The 17,983-nt window shown below is 40.5% G+C and overlaps 1 protein-coding gene across 1 annotated transcript in view; it reads right to left on the bottom strand.

Moving 5' to 3' along the window:
- Positions 1–3,923: 3,923 nt before the first annotated feature.
- Positions 3,924–17,983, bottom strand: part of prkar2aa (protein kinase, cAMP-dependent, regulatory, type II, alpha A) — a 320,293-nt gene continuing 306,233 nt past the window's right edge. The window contains exons 15-17 of the mRNA XM_073072054.1: positions 17,172–17,237; positions 13,088–13,226; positions 3,924–11,305 (exon numbers count right to left, since the gene is read on the bottom strand). Coding sequence (XP_072928155.1) covers positions 11,172–11,305; positions 13,088–13,226; positions 17,172–17,237 — 339 coding nt within the window. The 3' untranslated portion in view covers positions 3,924–11,171. The remainder of the gene's footprint in view (positions 11,306–13,087; positions 13,227–17,171; positions 17,238–17,983) is intronic.

The raw sequence follows: 17,983 nt of genomic DNA on the forward strand, positions 1-17,983 counted from the left end.
AAAGCCTCCACATCCTTCCTATAATAAATGTTTCTATAGATCTGAGTCCTCTGTCACACAGCTGCTCGGAATGAACCGCGAAGAGGCCCTTTACATCTCCTCCACACCCTCTTCACAGGGAAAAAGCTTCGAAGGAATGCTCTTGAGCAGACTATCAATTCTGCCATCCTCCTGCACCACAAGCTCAATGCAGCTCTCCCCTCAAAGACGCGCGTCACCATCCCTGCTGTTTATTCGAGACTTGTAAACAAGCCCCAGAAGGTCTGAGACAGGGGAGAGATTCTGAATCAACACCAGGTGTCTGGAACAAGGCGAGGGACGGGTGTCAAAATATCACAGTGCTGGTGGAGAAAGGCAACAGCTGAGAAACACACTGGTGTACATGAGATACATAACGGAAGCCAAGAATGTGGATGGATTGATGCCATGAAAGTGGTCCATCTGACACAGTTAAATCCAGTGCAGATGTCCAGGAGGAAATCCCAGAGAGCACAGACTAGGTGACTGAAGAAATGTGTACCAATGATGCAGTAAGAGAAACAGAGGAAAAAAGTGCGTGGGAGAGGCAGAGTTAGGTTTGGACTGGACGTATTCACAATCATGTTGGCAGTAGTACAATAAATAATTTCAAACAGACAAATGTGAACCTTTACATGTAACTTCAAGATTGGTCATTAAGTACGGGATTAGCAGCATTTAGGATACAAATGGCATGCAGTCCGCAGCGTTGTGGAACCTCGTAAGGGAAAGAATGAACCGAGTTACAGTGGTCAAGGTTGGAGGTGGGAAGATCGAATAAGTCAGAAAAAGCAGGGTAAACGCCAAAGCAAGTCATGCATTTGAGGAGGAATCTACAATTGGGAGTCCAGATCCAGATTTTACAGGAAGCCAAGGAGGTGGTGTTGATCATGTGGAATTCGTGATGGATGGCATTAATCTTCCGATGTTTTTTTTTTTGGAAAAATGTACAGCTGATCAAAAACAACCTGGGTGTCAGACAAGCAGTCTGGTATCCAGGAACCGCGTAAAAGGTTAGGTGAAGGTGGAAAACCAGGTCATCAGTGTCCATTTGAAATCTGACCCAAGGTCTATGGGTGATATCACTGAAAAGGAACATACGGGAGTGATGATGGACAGGAAGGGACCAGCTGGCTCATCGAGACTGTACAACATAATCCCTGGAGGGTTGTGACTAAGCACTTTTGCCCCAGCCTGCAACCCTGATCGCCCTCCACACAGTAATGTAATCTCCCAGAGTAGGGAAAAAGAAACCAAGGCAAAAATCCCCTCAGGCACCGGAAGTCTTCCAAATCGCACAGACCAAGTACTATTTATAAAGGAACTTGCCTTCCACATTATGAAGTCTCTGCTATGAACCAGTTCAGCCACCATTTCAAACTTAATAATGGCCGCAATTCACATATAAAAAACCCAAAATGGTTTCTGGCAGCATTGAAAGGTGGCCATACACCAATGTATTCCAGAAACCCACCCAGTTTCATTGGGTGAAAAGTGACCCAGTCAATTATTACCTTGATACTGTTTAAACAAAAAGAGATGAGAGGTGATGCTGCAGGCCAATCAGCCCATCAAGTCCCTATGCTTCCTGGTAATCCAGTCCCTCTCCCTTCAACCGCTCTCCAATATTCCTTTGAAAGCACCAAGTGATATGGCTTCCACCACCCTAATAGGACATAAATTGTAGATCATATCCTGACACTAGAAGAAAGATGTCCCTTTTCTTCCTTGTTTCTTTTACCCATGACTGTAAATTTATGCAATAAAAATAGAAAATGCTATTAAAGCTCAGCAGGTCAGGCAGCAGTCGTGAAAGGAGAAACAGTTATAGATCTGGGAGTCTTTAAATGTACGCTTGAACCATCAGCAAATGGGACAATGTACACCGTCTAAACAAGTGATGACATTTAAGTTACTGGACTAAGGAATTTTTTTTAGAGATTTAGAAATTGTTAGGGTGGACTCTGGAGCTAACTGAATATAGCAGATATTAATAAATAAGAACCACTCTTCAACAAGCTGTGCCACCCAATTACACCCATGTCACCAATTAACCTAACCCTGTACGTCTTGGGAATGTGGGTGGGAAACGGAGCACCTGGAGGAAACTCGGGCGATCACAGGAAGAACGTACAAATTCTTTACAGTCAGAGGCAGGAATTGAATCTGGGAAACTAGGGCTGCAATAGTGCTACACTGTCATGCAGTCCCAAAGTAGCCGTAGTTCTAAACCATTGAGCCAGAGGTACAAGAACGAATCCCATAATAGCAGCTGTAAAATTAAGAAAATCAGAATTTATTTTAATTATTATTCCAAGCAATGGTAAAAAATGCAACCACTGAATTATTATAATCCATCATTCATTCATGGCCTTTGGGGAAAGAAATCTATTCTTACCTGATCTGGTAATAAATCAGCACGTAGGAGGGAGATTGAAAGTCTGGTTGAATGGTGCTATAACAACAACCCCTCACTCAATGTCAGCAAGACCAAGACTATAGAAGAAGGAAACCAGAGGTCCATGCGCCAGTCCTCATCAGAGCATCAGAGGTGGAAAGGGTCATTAACTTTAAGTTTGTAAGCGTTATTATTTTGGTGGATCTCTCCTGGGCTCAGTAGGCAAGTGCAATTTCAAAGAAAGCACAACAGTGCCTCTGCTTCCTTAGGAGTTTGCAGAGTGCTGGCATGGCATCTAAAATTTCTATAGATGTGTAGCGAAGAGTATATTGACTGGTTGCATCAGAGCCTAGTATGGAAACACCAATGCCCTTGAATGGAAAATCCCACAAAAAGTAGTGGATACGACCCAGTCCATCACAGGTAAAGCCCTCCCAACCACTGAGCATGTACACAGTACATGGGGCATTGTTGCAGGAAATCAGCTTCCGTCATCAGGAAGCCTTTCCACCCATGACACGCTCTCTTCCCTATGCTGCCATTAGAAAGAAGGTGTAAGGAGCCTTAGGACTCCACCACCAGATTCAGGAACAGTTACTACCGCTCAACCACCAGGCTCTTGACCAAAGGGAATAACTCCGCTCAACTTCACTTGCCCCATCATTAAAATGTTCCCACAAGCAACGGACTCACTTTCAAAGGCTCTTCATCTCATGTTCTCAATATTTAATGCTTATTTATTGTTATTATTTCCTCTTTTTGTATTTGGACTGTTTGTTGTCTTCTGCAGTCTGGTTGAATGTCCTAGTTGAGCAGTCTTTCATTGATTATTGAATTATAATATATTGAACTATGGTTATTATTCTACAGATTTATTGAGTATGCCCACAAAAAATGAATCTCAGGGTTGTACTTGGTGACATTTATGTACTTTGTTAATAAATTTACTTTGAACTTTAAACATACACTCAGTGGCCACTTTGCCAAGTACAAGACGTACATAATCAAGTGGTCACAAAGTGTATGTGTTATACACTTAAGATCGGCAATGTAAGATGAATCTGAGCAGCTTAAATGGGAGGAAAGACGGCTTGGCACTGAACTAACAAGAACTGGATCACTGAAGGATTATTCAGCAGGCTTAATGTGCTGCAGTGAGTTTAATCAGCAGTCAAAATGCAAATGCAGCAAATTCCTGGAAATAACAGCAAGGGTAAACGTGAGATACGGTTGGAAATAACAGGGCAGCAGAAACTGAGGAATGATTACAGGAAATTCACTGAATGTCAGATCATGAAACACGTATCCCTGATGCCAGAACTGTACATTAATAACAATATGTCATTCATACACTATTAATTTTTTCTCTCAATGATCAGCCCAGCGTATTATGAATTTAACAAGGAGAGCTGAATTTGAAACAGATCCTTATAGTTAAAATGACAAGAGAAATTGATCTGAACACAAAAGCAAAGTGATTTTATTCTTCAATAAAACACAACACTGATAGAATTGTTTTTTTTTATTTTCAACTGAATAGTCTTAGTAAAGAACAATCTTTCAATTCCCCAAAAAGAATGGGTAGAAGGGAGCTTCAAGAAAAAAAGGAGGTAATTACAGAAGCATTCCTTGGCTAGAGGGAGGCCAATGCTCGGAACAGAAGACAAACCATCCCACATGCCCGCAGATTCCAGTGGCAGAAACACTGGATGGCAAATACGGATACCTGAAACTCCCGCACAAACGCAACAGAGCTGCACTGTCAACATGCAACAGACCTTTTGAGGCGAGGCAGGGACAGAATTTAAGCAGAATGGTTGCCAACAGCCTACTTGACTACACTCAAGACCATGACGGATGTCATCTTAAAATGGCGTTTCTGGTGACCACTGTGTCACCACTTTTTCTTTTGCAAAGAGGCCCACTTTCAGGATTAATATTATGACATAAAATCGGCCAGTTTGCATGTGCTAACTGGTATTAGTCTCCCCCTTTGAGGGAAAGGTTGCAAGTTATTTTAGTCCACCGTAAATAGAATAATGTACCAAATATTCAGAGAATCTGCGAATTTGTCCTGTTTATTTGAACCATCAGGAAGGTTTAATCAAGCAATGCAGCAGAAGCAACATTCCATAGATGGCAGATTCACCGTTCTTTTAAACTATTTACCCTATTACCAAACAGAGCACAATGTGCAACAGTCAGTAAATTACACATATTATATAAAGAGGAATGCTGCACCTCTATACAACAGAGGATTTTATTTCTCAATGTAAATAAACTCTCTTAAAATTGATTTTACCAAAGCTCTGATCTGACATTTTGCTGTAAAGATTTCTTCCCCACATGGGTGAGGGGGAATATGGTAAAATTCAGCCAAGTGTCAACAGCAAACAGAAATAGCAGTTCTGAACAGGTGGAAATGTTCAATTCCAATGTCATCTGTAAGGAGTCTGAACATCCTCCCCATGGAACGCATGGGCCCAGATGCTCCGATCTCCTCCCACAGTCCAAAGACGCACCAGTCAGTAGGTTAATTGGTCATTGTAAATTGTTTCGTGATTAGGCGAGGGTTAAATCGGGGGTTGTTGGGCGGCACGGCTCAAAGGGCTGGAAGGGTCCATTCTACGCTGTATATCCAAATAAAATTTCTAAAAATTTGAAGTCTGCTCAAGGCTACAGACTCTAGGTTTACTACTGTACATTACAGTCTTGACTTTACCTTCCATGGAATGCATTTCCTGTCAAAAGGAATTGAAACAGTAAAAATACAAAATTCCATTAACAATGCTAATTAAATGCTTCACCTATCCTTATTTTCTCTACTTCTTTCGGTGCCTGAGTATCTGATGGGCATTTCAGATCAGCCTCTGGGAGTGTTTGATGGCTCTGGACCTGTACTCGCTGGAGTTTAGAAGAATAAGGGGGTGGGGATCTTATGAAGCCTATTAAATATTGAAAGACCTCGATAGAATGGATGTAGAGAGGATGTTGCTTATAGTGGGTGAGTCTAGGACCAGAGGGCACAGCCTCAGAATAGAAGGATGCCCTTTAGAACAGAGATGAGAAGGAATTTCTTTAGCCAAAGGGTTGTTGATAGGTTCTTAATTAGTGAGGGTATCGAGGGTTACAGGGAAAAGGCAGGAAAATGGTGTTGAGAGGGATAATAAATCAGCCACGGTGGAATGGCAGAGCTGCCTTTGTGGACTGAATGGCTGAATTCTGCTCCTATGTCTTATGGTCAAACTTAGACAAAGACAGACAGGTTCTAATCATTGTCTACTATCCCTATGTTACACCATTGCATTGACATTTCACAGATGAAACCTACGACTCTCAATCCAAGTTAAACATGAAATATTCTCCACAATCAGTCAACCCTAGTAATCAAATATTTTACTAGTGAAGTGGAACAGTACAAGTACAATCCAAACCTTTCAGCGACTTTTCACTGAGAATGTTTTACAAAGTCGTTATTGATATGGTAGCCAACATTAGAATATGAGACGAATATAAGATCTGAATGCAAATGTTTTGAAGTAAAAATACTGCAATCAATATAAATTCATCTTTATAACCACCCCCCCCACTAAGGAAACGTAACAAGAGTAAAAGCAGCTGATATCCAGACATGATAACAAGGCAGTCATCTCATGAGGCAGGTCAGCTCAAATGGCAGCTTAATCCATCACAGTGAAGTCCAAGACAGAAACAGATAAAAAGGGTAAATGAGATCAAATGCTTCTAATCATGGCATGATTTTTTTTAAAAAACACTTAATCTTTGTACTATATAGTGTGTTCATTGATACAGATTATTGTGTTTTAGGGCCTTTTTATGGAGAATTGTTATGGATACGTTAGCCAGCATTAGAATATAAAGTGGATAAACAATTGGGAAAAGCAGGTTTGATTAGGATCAGATAAAACTGATTGTTGAGAAGTCAGCCAATGGCTCATATAAAGTTTATGAAGGTTTATTAAGAATACTGAACTATGTATTAAAGAACATGGATTACAAAACAAAAGTACTTGGTGATACATAATCATACACAAGAGATTCTGCAGGTGCTGGAAATCCAAAGCAACAAACACAAAATGCTGGATGAACTCAGCAGGTCAGGCAGCATCTATGGAAATGGATAGTCGACGTTTCAAGGTGGCATCTATGGGTGGCCCTTTGAGCTGTGCCACCCAACAATCCCCAATTTAAGCCCAGCTCCGAAATGTCAACTATCTATTCATTTCCATAGATGCCACCTGACCCGATGAGTTCCTCCAGCATTCTGTTTGTGTTGTTTTGGTATTACATAAGTGACTCGAGACAAGGTGCATAGACGTTTACCGTAGTAGTATATTGTTACCTAGAGAGGGGACAGAAATTTGTGGTGTGCATTAAGATGCACTTAATTTATCATATTGGTAATGTGAAATTTGAAATGTAGGCCTCCGTTAGTCTCAATAGACCATGGATTTGTGCCTTTGGAAAGTTTCCAGGGCGCAAGCCTGGGCAAGGATTTTTATATGGAAGACCGGCAGTTACCCAAGCTGCAAGTCTCACCTCTCCACGCCATCGATGTTGTCCAAGAGAAGGGCATTAGGACCCATACAGCTTGGCACCGGTGTCGTCGCAGAGCAACGTGTGGTTAAGTGCCTTGCTCAAGGACACACACACAGAGCCTCAGGCAAGGCTTGAACTAGCGACTTTCAGATCGCTAGACGAATGCCTTAACCACTTGGCCACGTGCCAACTGAAATTTGAAACCTGTTGATATGAAATGAGACTAAATATTCTGAAAACTTGGAACATCACATCAGTAAGATGGGGTTCACAGATGTGTCATGTGGTACTAAAATTCGGAAGAAAAAATGAAGATGTATTTTGGCTTGCAGTTGTATGGAGTCTACAAATTTTACCACTTTTATTGGTCATAACAACTATTTCAATATTTTCCATTCGATTCACACTGTCACCTTCACAATGCTGCAGGCTTTGTATATTTGGCCCAGAAGGTTCAAACATTTTTGGCAATGGGCAGGAAAATCCTAATGAAGCACATAAATAGCATGCAGTGCAGCATCTCACCTTAACTACAGGTTTCTAAAGTACAATTTTCCTGCATGTTTTACACTTGAGAGATTTATTATAGACCAGGAATATAAATGGTAAAACATGTAAATTCCTAACAACTGCAATACTACAACTGTACTTGAGGGAACTGACTCTGCAGCTGGAAAGATAAACAATTTTAGCTCAACTTATCATCGTTAATAAGGCAAAACCATTCCAGCCAGAAAATGTGACCCTGTAGATAAATGAAAAGAGAAAGGACTGAGCTCAGCTGTGATGTATTATTACCGTTATCTAACCAGAACAGTTAAATACAGTTCTAAGTGTCAAGTGTCACTGAAAATGTACCTCTGAATATGAAAAGTAGGGCAGACCTCAGCCCAAAGGATTGTGCAGTCACAGCAACACCCAGCTCTTAGAAGTTTTCGAAAGGCTGTAAAGATTCTATGCAAAACAATTCCTCTTTCATAGGCAACTAACCCATTCTATCATCTTCAAATAAGGCCTCTACTCTAAGAATTCTGTTGGAATGTTATTCAATACATAGTCAAGATCTTAAAAATCAAAAAGATTGAACTGTATTCAATATAATATGCATCAGTATACAATCAAAACTAGTAACTTTCTGTAGCAACACACACAAAATGCTGGAGGAACTCAACAGGTCAGGCAGCATCTATGAAAATTAATAAACTGTTGACATTTCAGGCCAAGACCCTTCACCAGGACTGAAAAGGAAGTGGTAAGATGCCAGAATAAAATGGTGGGGTGAGGGAAAGGTGGATAGAGTGGAGAATAGAAGAGTGGAGGGGAAGGGAATTTTTTTTTAAATCGGAAGGAGAAGTTGATATTCATGCCATCAGGTCGGAGGCTATCTACTCAGAATATAAGGTGCTGTCACATTTATAATATCTTTCGGTTCTTTATCTGAGCTTTGAATATTAGCCGTATTATAAGCTGTAAAAATCTGAAGACATATGGCTTTCAAATGGATCTCAAATTAAAGTGAAGCATGGAAACAAGGATAGCAGAAACCAGATGCTTAATGCAACATTAAAATTATGACAATCCCAGGCAGAATCATGGATCCAAATCTGAACAGAACATGACATGTGAACGAAATGTCAAGCAATATAGCTCATGGCTTGCAGCTAAATGTTTGAGAGTGCTGTGGTGAGGGGAGAAAATATTGATGCCATTCTCATTAACCATTCGCAAGGTGTATTTAAGGGACTTAGCTACAACTGAATTGTCACTTTTTTAAGTTTGTTACTTCTACCCTGATGGTTAGTCCTTACAGATGGTCTCAGTAAACTTGCTAAGACTTTGGCCTTAAAATAAAATACTTAAAGATATTAAATACCTTATGTCAACCTCCTCCTGAGAAAAAAGCATACTTTCAAATCAGCAGCTGGCCTTTATGAGCTGCTGTAGCAGGGACAAGATGCAGCTTACAGAAAGCAAATGCTAGACAGCTGATCTTCAATACCCACAGAAAGCTGCACTTGGCTCTTGGGCAGCATGCAAGTCCTAGTGTTGACCACCAGCAGTAAAGACAGCAAGTGCAGACTTTGTTGAAATAATAACTCAAAACTAAAAAAATACAAATAAACTGATTTGACAAAGAATACTCAAGTCCTCTTGTAACTTTTCCTGTCAATTTGCACCCCCTTCATAAACCTGACAATAACAACAACTCTGCAGATTCCACAGGCATCCACTGACCTTCTGTACCTCACTCTGTGGCAATGTTTCACTGGGGAGTGCAGCCTAATAGGAGTTTTCTACTTGCTAACTGCAATCCTGCCTTCAACTGCAGTTCTGTTGCCAGCAGGACACCAATCAAGGTGAAACCAAGGGGTGATTAGCCCTTCACTCACATCCTGCATGAAATATCTCAGGAAAACAAACCGAGTTGGGACTACAGAATAAAGCCCAAGGCCATTCTGACAAGGAATAAGAAAGGATACTAGAAGATTTTGCCTCCTTTTAGTAAACTTACCAGTATTTCTGCATGGACAACAGGCAACTACATCTACCACGCATGTGGTCCAGTAAGAAAAACACAGATGATTGGTATGTTAAATTTATTTAAGGGCACACCACAGATTTATGGAAGGAAATATACACTGAAAATAAATATGCCCTTAATCAAACATTTCTACACCTTTGGACCTGGGTTTGAGATATTGTTGAATCCAGGATAAAATGATGACCTTATTCACCTCACTGTGAATAGTTTCTAATTCATTGTAAAACTCTTAAGCCAAGGCCAACAATGATTCAATGGCTGTGATACATCTGTATTGTGGGACAAAGTTCTCAGTGAATCGGCCCCTACAGCTTGAACAGCTTATCATGTCATATCTCTCAAGCACTGAACGAGTTCAGAGCTTTCAGCTAACATCTACGACTCTTCAACGTAAACCTCTAATCAACCCGCTCAACACTTCTCTGAAGGGAGCAGCGCAAGGTCAAGGAGTGCTTTGGACGTGGAGTGGGAATGGATTTGCTGGTGATGGGGTGAAAAAACTCGGCAGTGATGACTTTCAAGACTCACACCAGCCTGCCAATTCCTGAACAAACAAGTGAGTTGAAAATATCTCGTACCAAGTTCTGATCTGAATATTAGGGAATGGGGCTATCAGGAAAAGCAACAAGATGGAAACTAAAAGCGACAGAAAATTTTACATCTATTTTTGGTAGCAGTCTCAGCATACACCAGTACCTTGGGGTGCCCATGTAGCATTAACATTGTGAACCCAAGAAAGCTCAAATGTCTAAAGAAACAAATATTCCAACTCACCCATTACAAAAGCACAACAAAAGGGGGAGAGGGTATGGTAGGTGCCATTTTTATGCAATGATTTGACACTTAAGGGAACAGCATCATTGTTCCAATACGTCTGTTTGGTACTGCACAGAGTAAAAAGAAAGGAGACAAACCCAACAACAGAACTGTTATAATTGTATGAGTGGTCTTCTTTTATATACCCACCATCACACGTTTCACCCGACTTATGTATTGTTTCGCACTGTGAAACAATATTATACTGAAAATCCACCACAGATGCACAACTTTTCATTTCAGAAACCTCTTGAATCGAAGCAACTTTGGTAGTCTATTCAACATAATTCAAGGAACTTTAAAGAAGTCAGTTTTATATGAAACATTAAACCTATCCAAATACTTTTCAAAGTATCACCCAGTGGTGAAACCACAGAAGCAATCAAAGCTTTACAACAACCATTATCTTTTTTTTAGGTTTTTTTTTGGCAAGAACTGGTCACTTACGTATATAAGTAACAAAGAAACACAGAATCTGCTCATTTCATCTTATCAAAAATTACATTTAGTATTTGTCTTTGTGGTTTAGTTTGATAATTCATAAATCAACAATTCTTTTCTGCTTTTGGAAGAAGATCAGCCCAAGATACAGAATATGCTTTGAAACCAAGAAGGCAGATAACAAAAGAAAAACAGAACATTTACCATACATTTTCCCATCCCTGGCTAGGTGGTAATGTATTTCATCATAGTGGTTCCCCACGGCATGGAAAGAGGCAGAAAATGCTGTTTTGCTCATTTACTGCTTTTTTTTTCCTCTGTGGGTGTTTTTGTGTGTTTATGGGTATTTTTCACTTTGCTTCCATCAAACTGAAAAGGCACTGGATAACATAGTGCCTATAAACCAGGATTCTCCAAGTCCAAACTGGTACCAAACAAGGCGACTAGTTGCTCTTCATAATTCACTATATTTCTCTTCATGATGTCCATGCAAGGGCCTAATAACCGTTCAAATGCTTGGATATCCATCACTGTAGAGGCAAAGAGAATAGGATAAAAACAACTTAATAAAAAGAGGTTTTGCACATATTAAAATGCAAGAGACACTATTGGGAAAAACTATCAGGACAAGATTGAAAAGGGTATACTGTGCAATACACACAACATGCTGGAGGAACTCAGCAGGTCAGGTAGCATCTATGGAAAAGAATAAACAATTGATTTTTCGAGCCAGGACCCTTCATCAGGACTGAGAAGGAAGGGGGAAGATGCCAGAATATAAAGGTGGGGGGAGGGGAAAGGGGCTAGCTGGAAGGTGATAGGTAAAGATAGGTAGATGGGAAAGGTCAAGGGCTGGAGAAGAAAAAAATCTGATTGGAGAGAAGAGTGGACCAGAGGAGAAAGGAAAGAGCAGGGGACCTAAGGGGAAGTAATAGGCAGGTGAAAAGTAAAAGGTCAGAATGGGGAACAGAGGAATGTGGGGGGGGAAGGGAGGGGATTTGTTTGCTGGAAGGAGAAACTGATATTAATCCATACAGGATATAAAGTGATGTTCCTCTTCCCTGAGGGTGGCCTCATCTTGGCATAAGACGAAGCCATGGATTGACATGTCGGAAAGAGAATGGGAATGCCCTTGAATTGCGTGTAAAGGGAACACTCATCCAAAAAGGGAATGAAATACCAACTCAGAATCTTTGCCAGAATATCTTTGTACTATTAAATAAACAGTACACACCCAAATATTTTGAAAATTACAGCGTATCTGTTTCCCGATGATACAAAATTGAGTGAGCTGTGAAGGGATGTGGAATGGCTTTAGGCAGATACAATGAAAGAAGAAATATTAACTTTATTTGTCACATGTACATGGGAACATATAGACTGTGTGTTGTTTTTGCATGAATGACCAACACAATCTGCGGATTGTACTTGGCGGCAGCCCATGCATGTCGCTACACTTCTGGGGCCAACATAGCATGCCCACAACTTACTAACCCTAACCTTATGTCTTTGGAAGATGTGGGAGGAAACTGGGACACCCAGAGGAAACCCACACAATCACAGGGAGAATATACAGACTGCTTACAGACAGCAGTGGGAACTGAACCCCTATCAGTGATCACAGGTGATGTAACGTGATGCGATAACCACTACTCTACCAGGCCCTGAGAACACAGCATTTGGAATATAATGTAGGAAAACATAATGTCACCTACTTTGGTACCAAAAAATAGAAAGCAAAGTGTCTTTCAACTGGCGAGGTGTTCAGAGGAATCTGCATGTCCTTAAAAGTTTCCATGGAAGTACCACATCAAGTAGGAAAATACAATGCGACGTTAGCTATTATTCAAAAGTTGATGTTTTATTGCAAATTGAAATTTTATTACTTCATTTGGAAGAGGTGTAGGGGATTGTCCAGTGAAAAGAGGCTTTCTGGACTTTAGAAGAATGAGAAATAATCTCACTAAAGCCCACACATTTCTGATGGCACATGACAGGGAGATGCTGTATTTTTTCTGACTGACCGTACAGGAGGGCCAGTCTCAAAAAGAGATGTGAAGAAATTCTTTCACTCAGTCAGTGTAACTTTGGAGTTCTCTCTGCAAGAGGGCTGTGGACACTCAGTTACCAAGTTTACTCAATACATTGATAGAAATTTGGGTAGTAAGCAAATTGAGAGAAATGGAGTTACTACAGTAAAGTGACATTAGAGTAAAGGAAATATTATCAAAAGTAGGAATGGGCTCAGGGGACTGGATGGTCTACTCCTGTTTCAATTTCTTATGTTCTACTCAATTGAAATGAATACTTGCCTAAGCATTTGACATCTCCAACTGCATACGCTGAAGCTGCTCTAGGTTTGTTGGTCACCAGTGCCAGTTCACCAAAATACTGCCCCTTCACACATCTGGCAATTTCCACCTCCGCGTTGTCCTCTTGATCTGCCAGTGTCTAAGTAAAGCAGATACAAACACTCAGTTTTAATTGTAAAGCAGAACAGAGCACCAGCATAAATTTGAATTAAACAAGTTAGCTGTTACGTCAGGGATCTCAGAAGTAATCTGCACACAAAGGTTCACCCTGAAAGACCCAAACTCACATTTTACTTCATAGTTGCCTGCTCCACAGCAACTACAAACAGACAATTTTCCAAAACTAAAAACATCACGTTTCGGCCCGAAACGTCATCACCACCTCCTCCCATAGATGCTGTCTGGCCTGCTGAGTTCTGCCAGCATTTTGTGTTTTTATTTATTTCCAGCATCTGCAGATTCAGTCAATTTTCCAAAACTGATGTTTGGACATTCAGAAACAGCCAGAGCCGAGTCCTAAGAGCACAATCCTGTTGTTCGGAGCCAAAACAGAAGTTTTTCTATTTTTATCTTAGACATGCAGCATCTGCAGTTTGTTTGATTTCTACCTATTGTTTGGAAATTAAATGTGGAAAACACAAGAGTATCATCATTTGCTAATTACAAAGGGCTTTCAGATGTTAGGACGTTAATTGACATGGTTTGATTCCTGCAATAACATAGTAACCACCATTCATATTAATTAAGTAATAAACATGGCTTTTCTAAACAGAAACAGAAAATACTCTCAACACAGAACTTCCAAAGGCTGCCCCACCATCAAAAATATCTTCAAAATTCTGCATCCGTCACTAGGGACCCTCATCACTCAGGACATGCCTTCTTCTCTTTACTGCCATTAGGGAAGAACTACATGGGCCTGACTCCTCTTAAGATTGTCACCTCGTCATGGTAGAGAGGCTTGTGATTTCCTGAGATCCCGAGAACAATGCCGTCTGGAGCTTTGCTCCAGGTAGGGTCACCCATGGCGGTAAGGTCAATAGGAAGGTCCATGACAAAGAGTAATCCAACTAAGACCAGTGGAGCTGGTGGAAGATGAATTGTGTTCAATTCTGGTCACCTCATTATAGGAAGGATGTGTAAGCTATGGAGAGGGTGCAGAGGAGATTTACCAGGATGTTGCCTGGATTGGAGAACAAGTCATATGAAGCAAGGTTAGCAGAGCTGGGACTTTTCTCTTTGGAGCGTCGAAGAATGAGAGGGGACTTGATAGAGGTCTACAAGATTATGAGAGGCATACATAGGGTGGATAGTCAGTACCTGTTTCCCAGGGCACCAACAGCAAACACCAGAGGGCATATGTACAAAATTAAGGGAGGGAAGTTTAGGGGAGACATCAGAGGTAAGTTTTTTTACACAGAGGATTATGAGTGCCTGGAATGACTTGCCAGGGATGGTTGTGGAGGGTAAAACATTAGGGGTATTTAAGAGCCTCTTGGACAGGCACATGGATGAAAGAAAAATGGAGGGTTATGGGGTAGTGTGGGTTTAGTATTTTTTTTAAGGATTATATGGGTCAGCACAACATGGAGGGCTGAAGGGCCTGTACTGTGCCGTAGTGTTCTATGCTTCTATGAGGGCAGATCACGACAGCAGTGAAGGGTCCCCAATTATCTTGCATTCCATGTAACTAGACCCTGATCCCGATCTGTCAAAGACCACGTGTGGCTACCTGTGCATCAGCCTCCCCACGTTAATCAAAATCACCTACATTAATCTCGATTAATGGAATGACTCGACTCGAGTGATTGTAATACTACCACAACAACTATTACAGGAGCCTGAAAACCCATTCTCAATGTTTTAGAAACCGCTTCTTTCGCTCTGCCATTACATTTCTGAACAGCCCACAAACCTCTCGAATCCTCTTTTGCACTATTGATTGATTGATTGATTGATTGAATGATTTATTTATTTGATGGTTTATAGTAATTTGTTATGCCGTCACTGTTTTATTGCCATAAAAAAATAAAATTTTACAGCCAACATTAGTGATAATAAACCTGATTCTCATTAAAACGTTAATACTTAACATGTGTGGTTTATCATCATCGATCCACTACATCTACACATCCCCCTACTCAACTTTCCCATAAAATATCCCAATCCATTCTCAGAGCATTTCTGTCACGTTTGTTCTGATAATGTCCCCCTCTATACCAATGCTACAACACACCTTTCATTTGCTTCTATTCAGAATTCCTCTCCATTACAAGTTGATAGAATCCTTGAATACATCTTCTCCTTTCTTGCACATCTAACCCTGACGTTGTAACACCATAAGACATAGAAGCAGAATTATGCCACTTGGCTCATTGAGTATGCTTCGCCATTCAGTCATGGCCAATTTACTATCCCTCTCAATCCTATTCCCCTGCCTTCTCCAGATAACCTTTAATGCTCTTACTAATCAAGAACCTGTTAAAACTCCACTTTATGTTCATCCATTAATTTGGCCTCCACAGCCATCTGGGGCAATGGATTCCACAAATTCACCACTCTCTGGCTAAGGAAAGTCTTCTTCCTCTCTGTTCTAAAGGGGCATCTTTAATCCTAGATTCTCTCACTATTGGAAACATCTTCTCTACGTCCACTCTATCTAGCCCTTTCAATATTCAATAGATTTCAATGAGATCCCCTGTGACTCCAGAGAGTCACAGGCCCTAAGCCATCAAGTGCTCCTCACACATTAACCTTTTCAATCTCCTTCTCTTGAATTAATTTTCTTTGCCCTCACCTCTATTCTCATAAGATTCTACATTTAAACGATCATTTGCCATAACTTCCAAAACGTCCAAGGTGATGGTACCACGAATGCTCTTCCTCCCATTCCTTGTCAGCATCCTCACAGCTAATACGAAAAATGAATCAGTGGAAATGGAGCACACTCTAATTACCCCAAAGGCCAAAGATTTGCAGCCATTCCCATTCGATGTAAGCAGCTGACCTTTCACCCCACTATTTATTGTTTATGATACAGTCCTTTCTATTTTTGGGAGACCAAGCACTGCTGGAGTGATTACTTTACAGAAGAGCTCCACTCAGTCTACAAGCATGACATGAGGTTTTTTAATTCATTAACCATTTTAATTCTCTTCTTCCTTTTGACTCCAGACTTCACTTTTTTCCCCAATGAAGCCTTATGCAAATGCAAGGGACATAATTTGATCAGGCATTTTATAGCACTCTGTTATGAACAATCAAATAAATTATCTTATGACTACCACTCCTTTTTTGACATGTTCTCCTATACTGTATAATCCCCCTTATACCCTTTATATATTTATGTGATTCCTAACTAGATTCATCATGGTATCATCATTTAAATACCCTTGCCCTTTCCTGAGTTAAAGACCTTACTCTACTCATTTTCCCTAACTCTGCAATTGCTTAAATTGTTACATCTTAACCAACTCTATTAAAAAAAAGCAGTGCATAAAGCCCAATACATCACAAGCAAAGCCCTCCCCACCATTGAGCACATCTACAAGGACCATAACCACAAAAAAGGCAGCATCCATCATCTCTTCCATGCTCTCTTCTGACTGCTGCCATCGAGGTAGTGGTACAGGATCCATAGCTCCCACACCACCAGCTTTAGGAACAGTTATTACGGTACCTTTCAGCCATCTGGCTCCTGGACCAGCGTGAATAACTTCACTCACGTCAACTCTGAACTGATTCCATAACCAAATGACTCACTTTCAAGGGCTCTTCAACTAATGTCGTTGGTATTATTTATTTATTTAGATTTGCACAGTTGCTCTCCTTTTGCACATTGGCTGTTTGTCAGCCTTTCTGTGTAGATTTTCATTGATTCTATTAACTTATTTTACTGTGAATGTCTGCGAGAAAGTGAATCTCAAGACAGTATATGGTAACGTATACTTGCTTCGATACTCGAAACATTATAGGTTTCCTTCTTCAGGCACTTGCATTTACAGCACTTTACTGTATTTATAGTTTCCACTATTTCCCTTTGGTTTATGATCACCTTGTGGCCCATGCAGGTGAAATGTCTTACCTTGCTCTTGATCATGATCTTCACTTCACCCGACTCTACAATGTAGAAGCAGTCTGCCTTATCTCCCTGCAGGGCAACAAAGTAAAACCTCAGATTTCAAAATTATAACTTAGCATCAACTTGTTTTAGCACATACCTGATGAATAATATAGTCAGAGATAAAGAGAGATTAGCTTTATTTGTGACATGTATATTGAAACGTACAGTGAAATGGGTCATTTGCATCAAATCAAATCAGTGAGGATGTGCTGGGTAGCCTGCAAGTGTTGCCACGCTTCTGGTGCCATCACAGCATGCCCACAACTTACTAATCCTAACCCATGCCTTTTTGCAATGTAACAAGAGTGCTCAGCGGAAACCACAGGGTCACAGGAAGGATGTACCAACTCCTTAAAACTGGAATTGAACCCTGATCTAACAGCTGGTGCTACACTACTGTACTGCCCCACAATAGTCTGACTTTCCTTCCTGTTGTTGGATTGGGATGCAGAACTATTATTTTTCTCGTAGTTTAACTTTCTAATGCTTGCTTGTAATTTTTTTTAATATAATCACCTACATATTGTAGATTCCGGTTAATTGGGCCATCGGTTAATCAGAGCAGCCACTTATTTGGAACAACTCTTAATGAACAAAAAACAATCAAGAAAATAGCCGGAATTCACTTCATTTATTTGGGACACTATGTGAGACTGTTGCTGGACAGTTTCTAACTAGCATCAGACACATGCACTTGTGTGGCCATTAGACATTATACCGTGTTTAGAGGGAACAGTTTTTTACATTGAGTCCATTGCATATTTTTGCATTAA

The sequence above is a fragment of the Hemitrygon akajei genome, chromosome 19 (assembly GCF_048418815.1).
Source record: "Hemitrygon akajei chromosome 19, sHemAka1.3, whole genome shotgun sequence".
In the NCBI taxonomy this organism is placed as follows: domain Eukaryota; kingdom Metazoa; phylum Chordata; class Chondrichthyes; order Myliobatiformes; family Dasyatidae; genus Hemitrygon; species Hemitrygon akajei.